Source organism: Mobula birostris, chromosome 5, assembly GCF_030028105.1.
Source record: "Mobula birostris isolate sMobBir1 chromosome 5, sMobBir1.hap1, whole genome shotgun sequence".
Classification (NCBI taxonomy): domain Eukaryota; kingdom Metazoa; phylum Chordata; class Chondrichthyes; order Myliobatiformes; family Myliobatidae; genus Mobula; species Mobula birostris.
Genome location: NC_092374.1, coordinates 75,118,312 through 75,140,810, shown reverse-complemented (window position 1 = coordinate 75,140,810; position 22,499 = coordinate 75,118,312). Strand labels below are relative to the sequence as shown.

At 41.4% G+C, this 22,499-nt stretch overlaps 1 protein-coding gene across 1 annotated transcript in view; it reads right to left on the bottom strand.

The window, feature by feature from the left end:
• The window catches only part of haus6 (HAUS augmin-like complex, subunit 6), a 61,696-nt gene that overhangs the window by 34,077 nt on the left and 5,120 nt on the right, over positions 1–22,499 (bottom strand). Inside the window, exons 2-8 of the mRNA XM_072257192.1 lie at positions 17,277–17,372; positions 12,131–12,209; positions 9,846–9,978; positions 8,714–8,858; positions 5,431–5,496; positions 4,201–4,246; positions 3,249–3,422 (exon numbers count right to left, since the gene is read on the bottom strand). Of these exons, the coding sequence (XP_072113293.1) occupies positions 3,249–3,422; positions 4,201–4,246; positions 5,431–5,496; positions 8,714–8,858; positions 9,846–9,978; positions 12,131–12,209; positions 17,277–17,372 (739 nt within the window). The remainder of the gene's footprint in view (positions 1–3,248; positions 3,423–4,200; positions 4,247–5,430; positions 5,497–8,713; positions 8,859–9,845; positions 9,979–12,130; positions 12,210–17,276; positions 17,373–22,499) is intronic.

Sequence of the window (22,499 nt, the reverse complement as noted above, 5' to 3'; positions counted from 1 at the left end):
GGATATGGGACCACTGGAAAATGATGCTGGAGAGGTAATAAAGGGGGACAAATAAATGGCAGGCAAACTCAGCATTTTGTGTCAGTCTTTACTGTGGAAGACACCAGCAGTATGCCAGAAATTTGAGTGTCAGCAGGCAGAAGATGGTGTAGTTGCTATTACTAATGAGAAGTTGCTTGGGAAGCTGAAATGTCTGAAGGTAGGCAAGTCCCTGGACTGGATGACTACACCCCAGGGTTTTGGAAGAGGAAGCTGAAGAGATTGTAGAGGCATTGGTGATGATCTTTCAAGATTCACTAGATTCTGGAATGGTTCCAGAGGACTGGAATATTGCAAATGTCACTCCACTCCAATTCTACTTTCACAAAGTTTATTTGATTTGATGCAACATTACTGCGAGATAGGGGGAGAAATAAGTAAAATATTGATGTAGACTAGCTTTGCATAAAAATACTTGCTTCATTAATAGTAGCTGTATGCTTTAGTTAACATCATGGATTTCATGCCATCATGAAGCAGGCAAAAGATGGAGATGAATTTCTTTCAGCAGATGAACTGCAGGATATTCCACAATCTAGGTGACTGTTTTAAGAGTCAGAAAAATTGCTGATGCTTATTGCATATTTCTTGGAGTGGTTGCAGGTGATACACGTTCACTGTATCTCGAGAATGGATGAAATTCACACTGAGGAACAGCTCTTTGGCCACTGGGAACAAATGGTTGAGAAAAACCTTGCCACTGACATTTTTTAAAGCAAACAACAGCACAAACACCTGTAGTTAGCAGTTGGATTTTTCATCTGACAGATAATCATAGTTACAAAACCCAAGGGCACCTGTGATAATCCCTTTCCAGATACAAACATAGGTGGTTCTGGATTTGACACTGGAGCCCCTAATTGCTTCGTTATACAACTTGAGTTTAATATTGTCTGCTCCTGAGACTTTGTGTAAAAGGGTTGGGAACTTGGTTAGGTATGCATATAGAACCAGGAGGTAGTAGCATGTATTGGCATCAGGGATGATATGCAGCTGGAATCTGCAGCATGAGACAAAGGTGTACGTGGTAAATGGGAGGCCTTCAAAAGTGAAATTTCGAGAGTGCAAAGGCTGTATGTGCCTGCCAGAATAAAAGGAAAAGATAACAGGTTTAGGGAACCTTGGTTTATAAGAGGTATTGAGGGCCTGGTTAAGAAAAACAAAAGAAGGTGCATGGCAGGTAGAATCAAATGCTGTACTTAGGGAATATAAGAAATGCAAGAGAACACTTGAGAAATAAATCAGGAGGGCTAAAAGGTATGAGGTTGCCCTAGCAGATAAGGTGAAGGAAAATCCTAAGGGATTCCATAGATACGTTAAGAGCACAAGGGATAAAGTTAGTCCTCTGGAAAATCAGATTGGTATTTTATGCATGGAGCCAAAAGAGATGGTGGGGGTGGAATGGAGAGAAAGATCTTAAATGGATTTTTTGCATCTGTATTTACTCAGGAGATAGACACAGAGTCTGCAGAACTAAGGCAAAGCAGCATCGACTTCATGGACCCTATACAGAATAGAGAGGAAGAAGTGTTTGCTGTCCTGAAACAAATTAGGGTGGATAAATCCCCAGAGCCTGACTAACAAGGTGTGCACTCAGACCCTGTGGGAGACAAATGCAGAAATTGCAGGGGCCCTAGCAGAGATATTTAAAGCATCCTTAGTGACAGGTGAAGTACCAGAGGATTAGAGTATAACTATTGTTATTCCACTGTTTAAGAAAGGGTCTAAAAATAACCAGAAAATTATAGGCCAGTGAACCTTACATCAGCAGTAGGAAAGGTATTGGAAAGTATTCTAAGGAACTAGATATGAGAGTATTTGCATAGACATGGACTGATTGGCGGCCTCGTGTGTGGTAGGTCATATCTAACCAACCTTATTGAGTTTTTCCAAGGAAGTTACTCAGAAAGTTGATGAAGCCAAGGCAGTGAATGTTCTCTATATGGATTTTAGTAAGGCCCTTGACAAGGTCCTATATGGATATTAGGTTGGTCAAAAAGGTTCAGTTGCTCAACATTCAAGATGAGGTAGTAAATTGTATTTGACATTGGCCTTGTGGGAAAAGCCAGAGAGTAGTATTATTTTTTAAAAACGCAAACAACAGGAATTCTGCAGATGCTGGAAATTCAAGCAACACACATCAAAGTTGCTGGTGAACACAGCAGGCCAGGCAGCATCTCTAGGAAGAGGTACAGTCGACGTCTCAGGCCGAGACCCTTCGTCATTGGGTCAAGGATGAAAGGTGAAAATTTTAAGGGGAATACGAGGAGAAACTTCTTCAGAGGGTTGAGAAAGCTTGGAATGAGCTGCCAGCACATGTGGTGCATGCAAGCTCGATTTCAACGTTTAAGAGAAGTTCAGATAGATACATGGATAGTAGGGATCTGCAGGGCTATTGTACCGGTACAGGTCGTTGGCAGTAGGCAGTTTAAATGATTCAGCACAGACTACTTGGCTGAAAGGCCTGTTTCTCTGCTGTACTTTTCTATGACAGTACGACTCCATGACACTGGGCACAATTGAACATTGCCATTTAATTTGCTCACGTACAATCCTTTGATTCCTGTTTCAATAAATACTGCTCTGCTATAGACAAATCTCCTTATCTACAAGACAGGAAGTCTGGTAGATTGAAGGTCCAATCATCCAATCTGGCAATACGTAACTCCATACTCTAAGATTATTAACTGCCTTCTTAATTCAGAAAAAATTATAAATAGACAAATGTTGCCTTTGCCAGCAGTGTTCACATTCTGCAAATAAACAATTCTATACTTCAATCTAAAACATAGTGGGTTAAGGTTTAACTAATTGATACATTAATAATCTTAACCAAGATACCAGATAAGGCAACACAATTCTCCATGAGATCCTACACAGTGGATGAGACATTTTAAGAGTAGTTTTTTTTCTAAAGAACGGCATCAAATTCTCTAACAAAACACACTAACAAAAATAGGATGTGTATGGTGCGCCAAAGGGAATTACCTACAACAAAGTAGATGCCTTTGGGGGGGGGGGGGGCTGTGGAGGAATGGCTTTCAAAATTATCAAATTCTCATAACCGTATTCATAGAATTTTACAAACTATGCAAGCAATGAGAAACACGTGAGCTTTGCTTTTTTAAAAAATGACTTTGCCCAATAATTAACAACCTTTATGCAACATAAACTTTTGGACAGCATTGACCATTATGAAGCATACTCACTTGATCTGTTTCTTGTTCAATCTTAATTATTAATGGTCTTGGAACTTTTAATGTAACATCAGTCCCATCAAGAACGCCCATGTCTACACGACCCTCCATTATGGAATCAATAACTTCCTTTTCTTTCTCCAACTCCAACAGCGTGTCCATTACTGTGTTCCACATCTCACGTGGCTGAATGGAAGTAGTTTTAGTGCAACAAATTACACAAAGTAGTTCAAAGTAGTGCAAAACATACACAATTCTCACTCAATACTAATTTTATCTCACACTCCATATAGACTGATTACTATAATTTTAGGCAAGGTGACATTTCATAAGTCAGTTTTAAGAATGAACCAGTAACTGAAATACTGAACAACAAACTTACAGATTTCAAAAGTGTTCTTAGAAATTAATAAGATTGCAGATGCTGGATTCTAGAGCAAAAAAGCAAACTGCCGAAGGAGTCCTAATGCAGGGTCTCAACCAGAAGCACTAAGATTGCCTTCCATCCCCACAGAAGTTGCATGACTCACTGTGTTCCTCAAGCAGTTTGTTTTTTCCTCAAACAAGTGGTAATAAGGCTTCCTCACTTCTAGAGCATCTCTGACCATAGTTCAAAGTTCATTCTTAGGTACAATTTACAAAAAAAAGCAATCGCTGAGGATGCTTGGCAGGAAGATGTTTGCACATCAGACTCTCCACGTGAATGTATAATAGCAATATTTATAAATTTTCATTTTCTATAAAAAGAATTCTTTCACAAAAACTGGGTGGGTATATAGCCAAAAAACTAATGTGTCAGCAAATAGTAAAAATAAACAGTGACTCGTCTAAAACTTGTATCCCATTATACTGCCAGCTTTACCAAGCAATCAGTTCAACACAGAAATGTAAAAAAAAGTAAAGAGACAATTTTGCTATGGATCAATTGAAAATTAAAGGAAATTAAATTACTTTTGATACAAACCTCATTCAGTTCTGGAAAACTTCCTTCTGTGAAGCCATTGGCAGCTCTAGCAAAAAGTTTAAAAAGTTTTTAATAGTTTATACACTGCAGATCTTTATATGGAGCACATACAAAAGAACAAACAATTTAGGATGCAAGCATGCATGATTTTAAAAGAAAAAAATTGTTTCACATCAGGTCAACTATCATCAATTGTCTCCAATCTCACACAGCAAAGCAAGTTATCTTGGTCTTTATACTAAGTGACTGACAAGAACAAATTGAGAGGAAAATATTTAAATTCCTGCCTCTTTACACAGTACCGTTTGAAACTCGTTCATCACCATTGTGTAACAAGTGCTACAATTGGCTTTATCTTTTTCTAGAGGGTAAATGAGAGCATTCACATTTGACAAGAATTTCACTCTAGGCATGGACACACGACAATTTTTCTTATGATAATAAACTAGATAATAATGAACAAACATAGCTCCTTATAGTGCAGAGCCCATCAGCTCACTTTGTCCATGCCAATCATGATTCCTATCCACACTATTCCCAGTCTGCATGAGATCTTTATCCCTCCAACACTATCTAAATGCCTTTTAAATGGTGTAAATGTATCTACCTCTCCCACCACCTCTGGCAACTCATTTCATATATATCTACCACTATGTGGAAAAACTTGCCCCTCAGCTCTCCTTTAAGGATCCACTTTGAAAACACACATCAGATCTTGTGATCCTTTTGTATCAGCTTACCAATGGAACCTCATCAAAAGACTTAAAGTCCATGCAAACTCTGTCTACAATCTGCTTTCAAATTCTGTAGTTACCCTCTCAAAGCAATAATTATGTAGCATGATCTTCCCTGCGCATAACATGATTGCTCATTTCATTGCCCAGCCGTAAACTGGCAACCGATTTGACTCCATCTCTCAGAAGGGACAAAAATACCAATTTTCGTCTCTTCTACATCCTGTCCTTTAAAACAACTAATTTAATTTACATCTAGTCCTCACAAAGTGTTATCAGCAACCCACATTCTATGGTTGAGTCAGAATTCCACAACACAATCATCACCAAATGAAGGACATTAAAATTTGAGATCATAAGGCACATTCAGATGAAATAATGTTTTCTCAAATTAAAGGTAATGATTTTCACTGGATGTTTATCCTGTAAACTAATAGCATTACCCATTAAGTATCTACCAATGTTATTATGAACCAGACAGCTAAACGAATCTTACTTTTCTAGGAGGACCTTCATTTCTTTATGCTGTTTCTCCAAGGCTTGATTTTCTTTAACCAGTAATCTAGAGATAAGTATAAAAGTTTGCTTGTTATACAGGTCATTTATCACAAATAATCCAGCTAAGCCCATTTCATGTGAAAACTCACTACAGAAAAGAAATACATGTACATCTTTAAAATCACACAAGCGTGTTTTTTTTTCACAAATATAAAAAAAAAGCATGACCCAGGAGCTTAGATGAAGCAATGAATTTTAAGAGGAATTTCCACACAGCAAAAAGTGGTCAGAATGTAGGGGTAATATTCAAGAGACAAGTAAAGGAAGGAGTGGTGGCATATACAAGAATACACAAAATGAGCTTTCACTTCAAGATAAAAGACAAGACTTTCAACCTCAAAAGGCGAATAATCTTCGCCATTACACTTTCTCAAAACGCATACATTTTTGTACGTACAGTATCTGATGTTGGATGCCCAATTCTGATTGTTCCTAAAACAAGGATGTAATTAAGAGCTAACCACCTTAATGGATCCGAAGTCATTTACAGGAGGCCCCAGGTTACAGAAGATCTGATGTACAAAAATCTGACTTATGCAAATTCTGCCAGACTCTGCTGTCAGATAAAGTTCTCGAATCTTTTCACCAGAAAATAATGCGGAGCTAACCTATGGAGAAAGGCAATGTCTTATCCAATCTCTTTTAGTGAAGATCAAAATAATATGAACTTCAAGTGATCTCGTTAGTGTACACTTACTTTCAATAAACTGCTGATAGTTTTCCTTGCCAATAGCAAATCAACTATGCCATCACCCCTGCCAAACTGCAAATATTTGTCACAGTTCATTTGTTGGCAACAACCTATATCGCTTTTGCAGACCAGACCTCCAGGTCAATCAAGGTTAAAGATTTCACATGATTTGGGAAGAAAATTTTCACTTCCAACCTACGGAAAGTTCAGTATTTATACAGATCACAGGAACAGAACTTTTACTTAATCAGTGCACTTCTTGTATAAAGCTGGACTGAGTGGTGGCTGCATATTTCCTTCCCTGGGGAACATTAGCAAACTGGATGAGATTTCTGTTTCTGTTTTGTTACTAAGGGATCTGAACTTGCATCTCCAGATCAATAGTCTGAAACTCTGGCTGTAGTCCAATAGTTTACTCTAACTAGTACCCATCTATAACCTTCCTGCACAATATTATAATTATATAACTCCCATTTTCATAACTTTTTTCCCTCTTATCAACATTAATTTTTTTTATATGGTCCCCATTGAAGATGTCGATCAAAATGACTAGTCTTCAATTAAACCTTGTTTCTAAAAAAACAATTGCCAGGGATTAAGATCAGTAGGTATTGAAATGTTGATTAACCATTAAAGTGATCCCTATATTATGGTTTACAGGGCATTTCAACAACTGCTTCCAGCAACTCAGACCTCCCATGTTGTCCATGTGGAAATGCACATTGCCTGAGCATTTCCTTCATTTGGTCTGGTTTCCTCTCATATCCCAAATAAGTGTGGGCTAGTAGGTTGGCCATTGTAAAGTAGCCCTGGTGTAGGAGGGTAGCAGAATTAGGGTGGAGCTAATAGAAATGTGGGGAGAATAACAAGACTAAACTAGTACATGGCAGATGGTGGAGACTTAATTGGCTTGAGGGCCTATAGAAGTTAACAACTATTTTGCATGACCTTAGCATAGAAACAAAATCTGGAAGTTAATATTTTTATAATATCTAAAACCAGAGAACATAGGCTTAAGGTGAGAAGTAAAAAGACTGAGAAATAATAACGTTATCTCTCCCCCTCAGTGTGTGGTTGCAATTTGAAACACTACCCGAGGGCACAATGGAGGCAGGTACTCGCACAATGTTAAAAATATATAGATCAGGACTGGAATCACCAAGGCTTAGTTGCTTGTGGGCTAAGTGTTGGTAAACAGAATTAGTGTTCTATATCTGTTGGGCACATGGCAGTTTCAGTAATGTACAACTCTGTTGTAGTATAGCATTACATCAGAACATTTTATTAGCCACACAGCATTTCCAAACCAATAAGATGGCTTTGAAACACTATCACATAATTAATATTTAGACCATGAAGGAAATGAAGTACGCAGTCACGAATGTCAGACCTTGTCTGACATTTTCAAGTCTTCTTTTAGTTCACTGAATAACTACTGGTTCTCTAAAAGGGTGCCGAGGGAATACACTGGTTCAGTACCTGCCAAATTTACTTAATCCCCTACAGCGGTGCCGAAGATTTTCCCTGGAGCCTCTAGCCATCTCTTGTCACCCAAATTGCATAAAGCAATTCCAAGCAGCAAAGCCCAAAAGAGAGAAAAAAAAACTCTAGGTGAAAACAAGATTGATGAAGCTCTAATAGAAATTTTTGCACCTTCACTGGGGACCGGTGAAGTACCAGAAGACCTATGGACAGCCAATGTTGTCCCATGTTCAAAAATAGCAGTAGGGATAAACCTGGATACTATAGGCTGGATTCATCAGTTGTATGCAAGGTGTTGGGAAAGATTTGTAGGGCAGGGCTTAACTTCGCTTGGAAAGAAATAGTGCTTATAATATCACAAAGTTCAAACAAACTGGCTACAAAAAAGGATGTACATCACCCGCCCCCCCCCCAAAAAAAAAGGATTTGGAGAGAGCTGATTTCAATGGGATAAGAACAGATCTGGCCCACAAACTGGAAACAGAGTGACACAACAAAATTATAATCCAACAAATGAGTGGTCATTATTGATTAACAAGAGTTAATCAATAAAGGACATTTTAATACTTCAATCAAGAAAAGCCACAGTGTAATTGTGACCTTTTTATCTGCAATTGCTCTTTTATCAGCAGTCCTTGCAGTGACAATGTCAAGCATAGAATTCCATTCCTTCAAATATAGGAATGGTGATATACTAAGACATTACAGCATACAACTTTTAGAGGTGATTTTATTATCTTGATTGTAGTACCTACAGGCAGCTGAGCCATTAATACAATTCACAGTTTGCCACAAATCATTTGGACATATTAAACCCATCGATAGAGATGTCAACTACTATAATTCAAAGAATAGCGAGAGACTGGGCTATATTCTTCTTGTTTCATAAAAAAAAAATTACAGCTGCTCTGGATACAGTGACCAAGAGTTGCATTACATCAGTACTCGAACAATTACTGGATAGGTAGGTGGCAAATCTTTTGCAATATTAGTATAAATACAAAACACCAGACTATATAAAAAAATGCAGTTATCCAAATATACTCACGCTTCCCTTCTTTTATATTCCTCAATGACAAAAGCTTCTTTCTGAATTCCTTCTAAGAACTGGCTACGTGCAACACAACATTTCATTGCTGCTAAATGAAGGTCTTGTGATCTTCCCCTCACTCTCTTGTTGCGCCAATTGTTCTCTATTTTAAGTGTAGGAGGATAAAACAATTAAAAAAAACTTGAAAATCCTTTAATGAGAATCTTGCCTTCTAATTTGATAGAATAAAATCCCCCTTAAACACTGCATCGTGGGTTCTGAACTTTCAAAACAAATAGTGTATATACTCTCAGTGCAAGTGTTACTTGAGGAACTTCTAATGAGAGGCTGTAAATTGGCAACCTTTAAAGCTGCAATTTTAATATCAATGTGAAGTTTTTCAAAGGAGCAAGAAAATTCCAGATACATTGAGATTTAAATTATGTTCCCCTTTTCTGAACAATTTACTTTGGCTGCATTACAAAGTTTCACTGGACCTTTTGACTTGGGGAAAGAAATGTAAAATGCCCTTAACTTCAGACAGATAACAGCAGAAGGCATAATGTAATAATCTACCGCTGCTGGTGAAAGGGATCTGCCAATATCTGTGCAAAACTATACTAGCAAGATGAGTAGCTTCAAGAAAGTTCAAAATAAATAAAAAAACTGACCCAGTGCTAAACTGAAAGCTAACTTCTAATTGTGCTGGCATTGGTAACATATTTTCACAAACCTAGCTAAAGTCAAGTAATGAGGTAAGCATCCAATGTACAACCGACCAACACTGTGGAAACCAAAATCAACACCCAAATCACAACTTTGAAAATTTCTTTTCTGTAAGATGTAATTTAATGTAAGAACTTGAAAATGCCCCAACACAATCAAAAAGGTACATAAAGCAGGCACAGTCAATTAACACAAGAACAAGCTCCTCTAGATTAACTGTAAATATTTATGAGTAAATTGTCAATCTAAATGTGAACAAAATAGATTTTTCTAAATATTTCTGATACTTGTAAAGCACATAGAGATATGTTACACAACCTCCAATCTAGAGTGAGGAAATTTAAAAACTCATGACTGAAAGTTTAAATATTGAAGAGGACATTTCAAAAGATAATTTCAATTTAACCCAAAAATATTCACTTACTTTCAGTTTGTATGTTTAACTTGTGTGTGAGTACATATTTTGCAAAAGCGTACATAAGATTAATAAATTTAGGACCTCCAGGAGAAAGAAATAAAGAAGCCACAACTTGAGGAAAACCATTTCCAACTTCTTCCTTTATGGGTTTAAAAAAAAGCAAAGTTTTAAAACATGAAGGCACATTATTCTGAATATACAGTTCAATTTTATGAAATACAACCAAATGCTATCTGCAAAAGCATCAAAATGTTATCAGTGGTTTTCTTCTATGACAGTCATATCTGGCATTAGTGCTACATAATCCCGACCAGAAAAATATATTGGATGCACCTTTCTCCTACCACCTCTCCCCTTTTACCCCACCCTCAATGTAAAGTTCTCCATGCCCAATAAAGCAATGAGATATTAATGGTATAGTTACATACACAAAATGTTAGAGGAACTCAAACAGATCAGGTAACATCAATGAAGAGGAAAGAAGAGTCGACATTTTGGGTCCAAGACCCTTCATCAGGACTGGAAAGGAAGGAGGAAGAAACCAGAATAAAAGGTGGGGGGGGGGGGGAAGGAGTACAGTCGGCCCTCGTTATCCACGAGTTCCGCATGCGCGAATTCAACCAACCGCGAATCAAGAAAACCCAGAAGTGTTCTTCCAGCACTTGCTGTTCGAGCATGTACAGGCTTTTTTCCTTGGCATTATTCCCTAAACAATGCAGTACAACAACTATTTTACATAGTATTTACATTGTTTTAGGTATTATAAGTAATCTAGAGATGATTTAAAGTATATGGGAGGATATACATAGGTTATCATGGATCAAGATCGGAAAAAAACCGTTAAGTTCTCTTACTAAGTCAGTCGGAACAGGTACACCCGGTATTATTTAGTGTCAGTTAGTCAAACGTTTGTCTTAGTATATATTTTAACTTTCTATGCATATAAAATATTGAAGAAACGTATGTTTCAGCGCTGGGCTCAGGAACGGAAAAGTGCGATCCAGTGACGGAGCGCTACCGAGCGCACTCTCCATCCGTGCCAGGTTGATGTGGAGGATAAAAGACCCAAAACCCCAGAACCCAATAATTAAACCACTGCGTTGCTTAGTAATAATTGTAGCTTTAATCGGGGCAGGGCCTTTCTCACTTTATCCTTTAAAATTGTTCCAATCGTTGACCAGCTGTAGCCTAATGCTTTTCCAATGACCGACGGCGTTTCACCTCTTTTTGATCGCTTTATTATTTCCACTTTATTTTCGTCAACAGAAACACTATGGATTCAGAGCTCCGCCGCCAGGTCCTAATGTCCACCACACTGAAACAGGTTAAATAAGGTCCGGGGTTCCGCTGAGTCCTAAGGTCCACCGCACTGAGACAGGTTGAATAAGGGACTTGAGCCTCTCTGTTTTTTAGTATCCGCGAGGGGTCCCGGAACCAATCCCTCGCGGATAAGGAGGGCCAACTGTACATGGTAGCAAGTGTCAGGCAAAACCAGGTGAAGTTATTACAGCTCAGGGCAACAGAGCTCAGAGTTCAATTCTAATGTCATCCCCGTGGAATGGATAGGTTTTCTCCGGGTGCTCTGGTTTCCGCCCACAATCCAAAGACCTACCAGTTAGCAGCTTAATCAGTCATTGTTAATGTGTCCCATGGTTAGGCTAGGGTTAAATCAAGGAGTGCTGAGCAGCATTGTCTAAAGGACCTTTTCTGTGCTGTATCTCAATCAATAAATAAATAAATGGCAGTGACAAGTATATTTATCAACAACTATCTTTAAAAACTCAGGCCCTGCTTTTAAGGACTGTCTGACAGGAATATGGATAAAGAGGCAGAAAAAATATCTGGACTTGGTCTTAACAGCTGAATCAAGCTATCATAGGTTTCTAAACGGTGGTGAAAACCTAAATGGTGAAGACTTAGGAAGTGGGCAAAATTTATGATGCCAAGGATAGTTAAACAATGAAGTACCAGCTACAAAAAGACTGAGGTTTGGTGGTGGTGTTGGTAGAGATGATGGTGTCAGATTAAAGTGTATTAGATAGAAATAGTCTTAAGTTATGGAGAGCTGGTAACTAAGAAACAAAATTTGTCAGAGTGGCTTTTTAGCATTATGATGAGGAAGTTTTTGAAAAGCAGAAAAAAAATCTAAAAGTATACCAATATATGAAAATAATGAACATCAGGCAGCTTCATGTTGATTACAATACGTCTAGCATCTTCATGTTCAACAAAGGCAACCAATTCTATTAAACAATAGTAATATGCATTCAACCATGTGTTTAATTACTTACAGCAATCTTTTTCATCCACTCATAACATGCTTTTCTGAAGCATGCAGCACTTTTCTTATCAAAAATAGGCCAACAATCCCTTAAATAAAAAAATACTTGTGCATAAAACATTTCCGTTAAACTTTTCAAAAGAAACAATTCAAATGAACAGTAAACAATTGAAATATCAAACAATTCTGGCAGTATTTGGAAGGGAAAATGTTTCAATTTAACTGGAAAACATTGGAAACCTACCATGCTTTAATCAAGCTGCTTGATACTCCAGGGTTCAGATGTTTCAAAAGAGGTAAATGAGCCAGGGAGAGCAGCATTGCTAATCGGGGATAGTGTTATAGTTGCTGAAAGGAAGGATGACGTGGAGGAATCATCCACTGAAACTATGTGAGTGGAAGGCAGAAACAAGGAGGGGACAATCACTCTATTGAGAGTATTGAAGAGGACCTCAATAGCCATTCTTTGGAAAAATGCAAAAATAACAGGGTTGTTGTCATAGGTAATTTCAACTTCCCTAATATTGATTGGCACCTCCTTGTTGCAAAAGGTTTAGATTGGACAGAATTTGTTATGTACAATCAGGAAGGATTCATGATATAGTTTGTGGACTGACCAACTAGAGGATCGGCCATCCTGGATCTGGTAATGGGAATTGAACCTGGTCAGGTAACAGACCTCTGTACTACAGCATTTCAGAAATAGCAACTCCAGTACCAGAGCATTTCAAAGATGGTGACCACAACTCCCTGATCTTTAGCATAACCATGGACAAGAGTAGAAGCAGATGATATGGGAAAGCTTTTTTATTGGGGGAAGATAATTACAATTGCCAGGTCTTTATGTGCTGCTGTTGTGACTCCCGTCTCCCCTTCCCCCACCACCACTCCACAGCCCCGTCTTCCTCAGATCCCACCGTCAACTCCTGGGCCCTCAGAGGCTCCATCTTCCTCTCACCCCAACCCTCCCCTCTCCATTAACACACCCAGCCTCCCCCCTCCCCCCCTCTGATCCCAGCTTTCATCCGTGCCGGGTCTTTACCATCCCCTCCGACCTTCAACTGTCGGAGGCAGAATGCTCTGTTCACAGTAAGGGCCTCACGTTTGTCCCCCTTCGCCCACACCTCAGCGAGTTCCGTGTTCGCCATGATGCGGAACTCTTCTTCCGCCGTCTCCGTCTCCGAGCCTACTTCTTCGGCAAGGACTCTTCCACCCCCACCGATGACCCCTTCTCCCGTCTTCAACCCTCCTCTTCTTCATGGACACCCCACTCTGGTCTTCTGCCTGCTCTGGATCTCTTTATCGCTAATTGCCGACGGGACATCAACCATCTTGACTTCACCGCACCTTGTCCTCATTCCAACCTCACTCCTTCGGAACGCTCTGCTCTCCACTCCCTCCGCACTAATCCTAACCTTATTATTAAACCCGCCGATAAGGGGGGGTGCTGTTGTAGTCTGGCATACTGACCTCTACCTTGCCAAGGCACAGCGACAACTCGCGGATACCTACTCTTAGTTACCCCTCGATCGTGACCCCACTAAGGAGCACCAGGCCATTGTCTCCCACACCATCACCGACTTTATCTGCTCAGGGTATCTCCCATCCACTGCTACCAACCTTATAGTTCCCACACCCCGCACTTCCCGTTTCTACCTCCTACCCAAGCTCCACAAACCTGTCTGTCCTGGCCGACCTATTGTCTCAGCTTGCTCCTGCCCCACCGAACTCGTTTCTGCATACCTCGACACGGTTTTATCCCCCCTTGTTCAATCCCTTCCGACCTACGTTCGTGACACTTCTCACGCTCTTAAACTTTTCGATGGTTTTAAGTTCCCTGGCCCCCACCGCTTTACTTTCACCATGGATGTCCAGTCCTTATATACTTCCATCCCCCATCAGGAAGGTCTTAAAGCTCTACGCTTCTTTTTGGATTCCAGACCTAATCATTTCCCCTCTACCACCACTCTGCTCCGTCTAGCAGAATTAGTCCTTACTCTTAATAATTTCTCCTTTGGCTCCTCCCACTTCCTCCAAACTAAAGGTGTAGCTATGGGCACCCGTATGGGTCCTAGCTATGCCTGCCTTTTTGTTGGGTTTGTGGAACAATCTATGTTCCGTGCCTATTCTGGTATCTGTCCCCCACTGTTCCTTCGCTACACCGACGACTGCATTGGCGCTGCTTCCTGCACTCATGCAGAACTCGTTGACTTTGTTAACTTTGCCTCCAACTTTCACCCTGCCCTCAAGTTTACCTGGTCCATTTCCGACACCTCCCTCCCCTTTCTAGATCTTTCTGTCTCTGTCTCTGGAGACAGCTTATCCACTGATGTCTACTATAAGCCTACTGACTCTCACAGCTATCTGGACTATTCCTCTTTTCACCCTGTCTCTTGCAAAAACGCCATCCCCTTCTCGCAATTCCTCCGTCTCTGCCGCATCTGCTCTCAGGATGAGGCTTTTCATTCTAGGACGAGGGAGATGTCTTCCTTTTTTAAAGAAGGGGGCTTCCCTTCCTCCACTAGCAACTCTGCTCTTAAACGCATCTCCCCCATTTCACGTATATCTGCTCTCACTCCATCCTCCCGCCACCCCACTAGGAATAGGGTTCCCTTGGTCCTCACCTACCACCCCACCAGCCTCCGGGTCCAACATATTATTCTCCGTAACTTCCGCCACCTCCCAACGGGATCCCACCACTAAGCACATCTTTCCCTCCCCCACTCTCTGCATTCCGCAGGGATCGCTCCCTACGCAACTCCCTTGTCCATTCGTCCCCCCCATCCCTCCCCACTGATCTCCCTCCTGGCACTTATCCGTGTAAGCGGAACAAGTGCCACACATGCCCTTACACTTCCTCCCTTACCACCATTCAGGGCCCCAAACAGTCCTTCCAGGTGAGGCAACACTTCACCTGTGAGTCGACTGGGGTGATATACTGCATCCGGTGCTCCCGATGTGGCCTTTTATATATTGGCGAGACCCGACGCAGACTGGAAGACCGCTTTGCTGAACATCTACGCTCTGTCCGCCAGAGAAAGCAGGATCTCCCAGTGGCCACACATTTTAATTTCACATCCCACTCCCATTCTCACATGTCTATCCACGGCCTCCTGTACTGTAAAGATGAAGCCACACTCAGGTTGGAGGAACAACACCTTATATTCCATCTGGGTAGCCTCCAACCTGATGGCATGAACATCGACTTCTCTAACTTCCGCTAAGGCCCCACCTCCCCCTCGTATCCCATCTGTTACTCATTTTTATGCACACATTCTTTCTCTCACTCTCCTTTTTCTCCCTCTGTCCCTCTGAATATACCTCTTGCCCATCCTCTGGGTCCCCCCCCCCTTTTCTTTCTTCCCAGACCTCCTGTCCCATGATCCTCTCGTATCCCCTTTTGCCTATCACCTGTCCAGCTCTTGGCTCTATCCTTCTCCCTCCTGTCTTCGCCTATCATTTTGGATCTCCCCCTCTCCCTCCAACTCTCAAATCCCTTACTCACTCTTCCTTCAGTTAGTCCTGACGAAGGGTCTCGGCCTAAAACATCGACTGCACCTCTTCCTACAGATGCTGCCTGGCCTGCTGCGTTCACCAGCAACTTTGATGTGTGTTGCTACAATTGTATTAGAGTGAACTCTGGAGCATAAATTGGTACAGATGTTCTCTGGGGAAATGCACAATGGAAATGTGGAGGCTGCTTAGGAACCACTTCCAATGAGACAGGGAAAGCATGTTAGGGTAAAGAAACTACAGTAAACAAGAGAGGTGGAAGAATTCTTCAAGAGGAAAAGGAATCACACTTAAGGATTAGGGCACAAAACTCAGGTAGGGTGCTTAAGAATTATAAGATAACCAGGAAGGAGCTTAACACGGGATGTAGGAACTAGGAGACACAAGAATGGCTTCCAGATGAATTAAGGACTACTTCAAGGCACACTACACAAGTGAAGCAAAGGAGAATGTATAGTGACAGTAAAACTGCTCAGGGATAAAGAGAGAAGTATGTGGCAGGAGATAGAGAGGTCCTTAATGAATACTTTGCTTCCATGTTTACCAGGGACAAGGACTTAGATGTATATGAGATCAGCATAGGAGTTTATGAAAAACATTAGGATAGACAAGTCCTAGGGCCAGTCAGGGTATCTCTCAGGTTACTACAGGAAATGAGGGAACATTGTTAAGTTATTGATAATGATCTTCACATCTTCCCTTTCCACAAGAGTGGTACAAAAGGATTGGAGGATGACAAATGTCCATTGTTCAAGAATGATAATGGGGATAATCCTGGGAATTAAAGACCAGTGGGTCTTACATCAATGGTAGGCAAACTATTGTAGATAATTCTTAGAGACAGGATTTACAAGCATTTGGAAAAACATATTCTGATAGGGATAGTCAGCATGGCTCAGTGAAGGGCAGGTCACGCTTCTTCGAGTCTGATTTGAGTTTTGAGGAATTGAGAAATCAAATTGTTGAAGATAGAGCATGAATGTGGTGCTTATGGATTTTAATAAGATGTTTTGATAATGGAAGGCTCATCCAGTAAGCCGAGAGACATGGGATTCATGGAAACCTGTCTGCATGGATTTGGAATTGGCTTGCTCACAGAAGGTAGGAGGTGGTAGTATTCTTCCTGGAGGTCAGTGACTAATGATGATCTGCAGGGATCTGTTAAAGGATCCATGTTTTTCATGATTTTTATAAATATCTTGGAAGTGGAGGGGCGGGTTAGTAAATTTGCAAATGTCATGAAAGTCTGAGGAGTCGTAGACAGTGTAAAAGCTAGGTTACGACAGGATATAAATGCAGAGCTGGGAAGAGACTGGCATAAGGAATTTAATCCAGTAAAGTGTGAAGTGATATATTCTGGAAGATCGAAGTTGAAAGTGAAAGTTGAAATGGTGGTTAGCAAGGCATTTGGTGTGCTGGCTTTCATTTGTTGGGTGATTGAGTTCAAGAGCCACAAGGTAATGTTGCTTTTAGTTAGGCCACAGTTGGGAGTATGATGTTCAGGTCTGGTCATCTCCTTATGGGAAGGATGTGGAAGCTTTAGAGAGAGTTTTATTTTTAATAAATCTTTAATCAAGTACAAAATTGCTAGTTAACATTAAGCAATGTTTGTATCAATTAACAAACATAACTCCCCATCTTACCTGAAGACAACATTGGCACGCATTTGGTCCAGTTGCAAGAACAAGTGGTATGCAACAATATGGAAGGCTTCCACATTTGGCTTGTCAAACATATCCCTGTTTAAAGAAATACACTATTATCTTTAATATTAGTTGTATGAAAAATTTAGCCACCGTGCTGCAGATTTTTGACACTGTAGCTCGATATCATGCACTTATTAGCATAGTACCCTTGAAAGCATCAAGGTTTAACACTTTTCTCAATAACCAATTTCTTTTTATCAGTTCCTGACCAATTTGAACAACACAACAATTATGTGATCCATTGATTTATTTGAACTTGATAGTTTTCCATGTTATTAAAAAAAGGGAACTATCCTGTGTGGCACAATAGAAAAAAAGGCCTGATTTACTCCAGATTCCAGATCTGGGATTTGGATCAAGATCCTGAAATCTCTGGCATGCCTTTATGCAGCTCACCCAGGTGGATACAGTATACTTGAAGATTGTCATTTGGTATTTTTTCTTTTTCCTCCAACTCAGAGGCTCAGAAATTGGAAGAGGTGGCAACAGTCAATGCCGTACTTAAATAGAGTTAACTTACACAGAAATGTGGAGACGGCTGATTTGACAGTCACACAAGTTCCTTGCAACTGAAGATTGATTTCATTAAAACTTTCGAACAATTCTGACAAAAAACAGTGCTCCTGCCTAATGCTCGAGTTGATTATTGAATGAAGCATTCGAGCCTTCAAGTAATTTTAATAAGTTTCAAAAACACATAAAAGCTGTAGGAGACATGCATCTGTTTTCTATCTGCGTTGTATTCCGTGTTGCACATTTATTATGGTAGCTAGTTACACAGGTGGGGACATGGTAAAAGTGAAGGGCTTTGTTTCTTCAGTTTAGAGCTGGGGACTTTTGGGTGTCATACCTTTTGTTGACTGCTTAACTTCTAATTACACTTGAAATCACTTAAGTCTGCTTAAGTTTGTTTAATATCGCTTCAAGATTGTATACTTTTGCTAGATGCTAATAAAGGATCAAATACACTTCTTTGACTTTTGGAACATTATTACTGGATTGATCAGAGGGTACGTTATACAGGATAACTCCCCATGTGGTCACTAGAAGCGTTGATTTGTTCGAGCTGCTGCTACAAAAGCGCTTGTTTCCTTTTGAGAGCCATCCGACTTCTGTGTACAACAGCAAGCTTTCAAACTGTTCATTATTGTCAATGCAAAGCTCTTGAAATAGTCCAGAATGAGAGCATGGAACTTGATTCCAATTACCACAATGATAACAGTATTTAATAAATTGTGGAGCCCACCACTTCGGTCTTCAGACTACAAGTCTGCGTGGGTTCTGGGCCCAGTTATTTTTTTCCTCTGTAATGACAGATTTTCCATCTCTTTGAAAAATTGCTCAACAACCTGAAATATTGACTCCCCCTTTGTAAATGTTTCTAGACCCCTTGCAAATAACTCAAGTAACAACAGGAATTCTGCAGATGCTGAAAATTCAAGCAACACACATTAAAGTTGCTGGTGAACTCAGCAGGCCAGGCAGCATCTGTAGGAAGAGGTGCAGTCGACGTTTTAGGCCGAGACCCTTCGTCAGGACTAACTGAAGGAAGAGTGAATAAGGGATTTGAAAGTTGGAGGGGTAGGGGGAGATCCAAAATGATAGGAGAAGACAGGAGGGGGAGGGATGGAGCCAAGAGCTGGACAGGTGATTGGCAAAAGGGGATACGAGAGGATCATGAAGAAAGACAATGGGGGGGGGACCCAGAGGATGAGCAAGAGGTATATTCAGAGGGACAGAGGGAGAAAAAGGAGAGTGAGAGAAAGAATGTGTGCATAAAAATAAGTAACAGATGGGATACGAGGGGGAGGTGGGGCCTTAGCGGAAGTTAGAGAAGTCGATGTTCATGCCATCAGGTTGGAGGCTACCCAGATGGAATATAAGGTGTTGTTTCTCCAACCTGAGTGTGGCTTCATCTTTACAGTAGAGGAGGCCGTGGATGGACATGTCAGAATGGGAATGGGATGTGGAATTAAAATGTGTGGCCACTGGGAGATCCTGCTTTCTCTGGCGGACAGAGTGTAGGTGTTCAGCAAAGCGGTCTCCCAGTCTGCGTCGGGTCTCGCCAATATATAAAAGGCCACATCGGGAGCACCGGATGCAGTATATCACCCCAGTCGACTCACAGGTGAAGTGTTGCCTCACCTGGAAGGACTGTTTGGGGCCCTGAATGGTGGTAAGGGAGGAAGTGTAAGGGCATGTGTAGCACTTGTTCCACTTACACGGATAAGTGCCAGGAGGGAGATCAGTGGGGAGGGATGGGGGGGACGAATGGACAAGGGAGTTGTGTAGGGAGCGATCCCTGCGGAATGCAGTGGGGGGGGGGGAGGGAAAGATGTGCTTAGTGGTGGGATCCCATTGGGAGGTGGCGGAAGTTACGGAGAATAATATGTTGGACCCGGAGGCTGGTGGGGTGGTAGGTGAGGACCAGGGGAACCCTATTCCTAGTGGGGTGGCAAGAGGATGGAGTGAGAGCAGATATATGTGAAATGGGGGAGATGCGTTTAAGAGCAGAGTTGCTAGTGGAGGAAGGGAAGCCCCCTTCTTTAAAAAAGGAAGACAGCTCCCTCGTCCTAGAATGAAAAGCCTCATCCTGAGAGCAGATGCGGCGGAGACGGAGGAATTGTGAGAAGGGGATAGCGTTTTTGCAAGAGACAGGGTGAGAAGAGGAATAGTCCAGATAGCTGTGAGAGTCAGTAGGCTTATAGTAGACATCAGTGGATAAGCTGTCTCCAGAGACAGAGACAGAAAGATCTAGAAAGGGGAGGGAGGTGTCGGAAATGGACCAGGTAAACTTGAGGGCAGGGTGAAAGTTGGAGGCAAAGTTAACAAAGTCAACGAGTTCTGCATGCGTGCAGGAAGCAGCGCCAATGCAGTCGTCGATGTAGCGAAGGAAAAGTGGGGGACAGATACCAGAATAGGCACGGAACATAGATTGTTCCACAAACCCAACAAAAAGGCAGGCATAGCTAGGACCCATACGGGTGCCCATAGCTACACCTTTAGTTTGGAGGAAGTGGAAGGAGCCAAAGGAGAAATTATTAAGAGTAAGGACTAATTCCGCTAGACGGAGCAGAGTGGTGGTAGAGGGGAAATGATTAGGTCTGGAATCCAAAAAGAAGCGTAGAGCTTTAAGACCTTCCTGATGGGGGATGGAAGTATATAAGGACTGGACATCCATGGTGAAAATAAAGCGGTGGGGGCCAGGGAACTCAAGTCATGCTTTTATCTTCTATGAAATGAGCATAACAAAGAAGCAAAGATTTGATTCCTGGCAAAGTTGACTCATCCGACTGCAGAACAAAATCTGTTGTCCTAAGTGTATAAGTGTATGTTACACAATGTGTCTTCCACATTCTCAGACATTTCATCAACTTGTCTTAGGACACAGCTGTTGCTGAGAGGAACTGCTTTAATTATTTGGTCTGGTGACTTATGCAAAACCATACTCAAAACCTCACTTACTGCTGGCAAAATCAGTTCATCTCCAATTGTATAGAAACATAGAAAATAGGTGCAGGAGTAGGCCATTCGGCCCTTCAAGCCTGCATCGCCATTTATTATGATCATGGCTGATCATCCAACTCAGAACCCTGCAACCAGCCTTCCCTCCATACACCCTGATCCCCGTAGCCACAAGGGCCATATCTAACTCCCTCTTAAATATAGCCAATGAACTGGCCTCAACTGTTTCCTGTGGCAGAGAATTCTACAGATTCACCACTCTCTGTGTGAAGAAGTTTTTCCTAATCTCAGTCCTAAAAGGCTTCTCCTTTATCCTCAAACTGTGACCCCTCGTTCTGGACTTCCCCAACATCGGGAACAATCTTCCTGCATCTAGCCTGTCCAATCTCTTTAGGATTTTATACGTTTCAATCAGATCCCCCCTCAATCTTCTAAATTCCAACGAGTACAAGCCCAGTTCATCCAGTCTTTCTTCATATGAAAGTCCTGCCATCCCAGGAATCAATCTGGTGAACCTTCTTTATACTCCCTCTATGGCATGGATGTCTTTCCTCAGATTAGGGGACCAAAACTGCACACAATACTCCAGGTGTGGTCTCACCAAGACCTTGTACAACTGCAGTAGTACCTCCCTGCTCCTGTATTCGAATCCTCTCGCTATAAATGCCAGCATACCATTCGCCTTTTTCACCACCTGCTGTACCTGCATGCCCACTTTCAATGACTGGTGTATAATGACACCCAGGTCTCGTTGCACCTCCCCTTTTCCTAATCGGCCACCATTCAGATAATAATCTGTTTTCCTATTTTTGCCACCAAAGTGGATAACTTCACATTTATCCATATTAAATTGCATCTACCATGAATTTGCCCACTCACCCAACCTATCCAAGTCACCCTGCATCCTCTTAGCATCCTCCTCACAGCTAACACTGCCGCCCAGCTTCGTGTCATCCGCAAACTTGGAGATGCTGCGTTTAATTTCCTCATCCAAGTTATTAATATATATTGTAAACAACTGGAGTCCCAGCACTGAGCCTTGTGGTACCCCACTAGTCACTGCCTGCCATTCTGAAAAGGTCCTGTTTATTCCCACTCTTTGCTTCCTGTCTGCTAACCAATTCTCTATCCACATCAATACCTTACCCCCAATACCGTGTGCTTTAAGTTTGCACACTAATCTCCTGTGTGGGACCTTGTCAAAAGCCTTTTGAAAATCCAAATATACCACATCCACTGGTTCTCCCCTATCCACTCCACTAGTTACATCCTCAAAAAATTCTATGAGATTCGTCAGACATGATTTTCCTTTCACAAATCCATGCTGACTTTGTCCGATGATTTTACTGCTTTCCAAATGTGCTGTTATCACATCCTTGATAACTGACTCCAGCAGTTTCCCCACCACTGACATTAGGCTAACTGGTCTATAATTCCCCGGTTTCTCTCTCCATCCTTTTTTAAAAAGTGGGGTTACATTAGCCACCCTCCAATCCTCAGGAACTAGTCCAGAATCTAACGAGTTTTGAAAAATTACCACTAATGCATCCACTATTTCTTGGGCTACTTCCTTAAGCACTCTGGGATGCAGACCATCTGGCCCTCGGGATTTATCTGCCTTTAATCCCTTCAATTTACCCAACACCACTTCCCTACTAACATGTATTTCGCTCAGTTCCTCCATCTCACTGGACC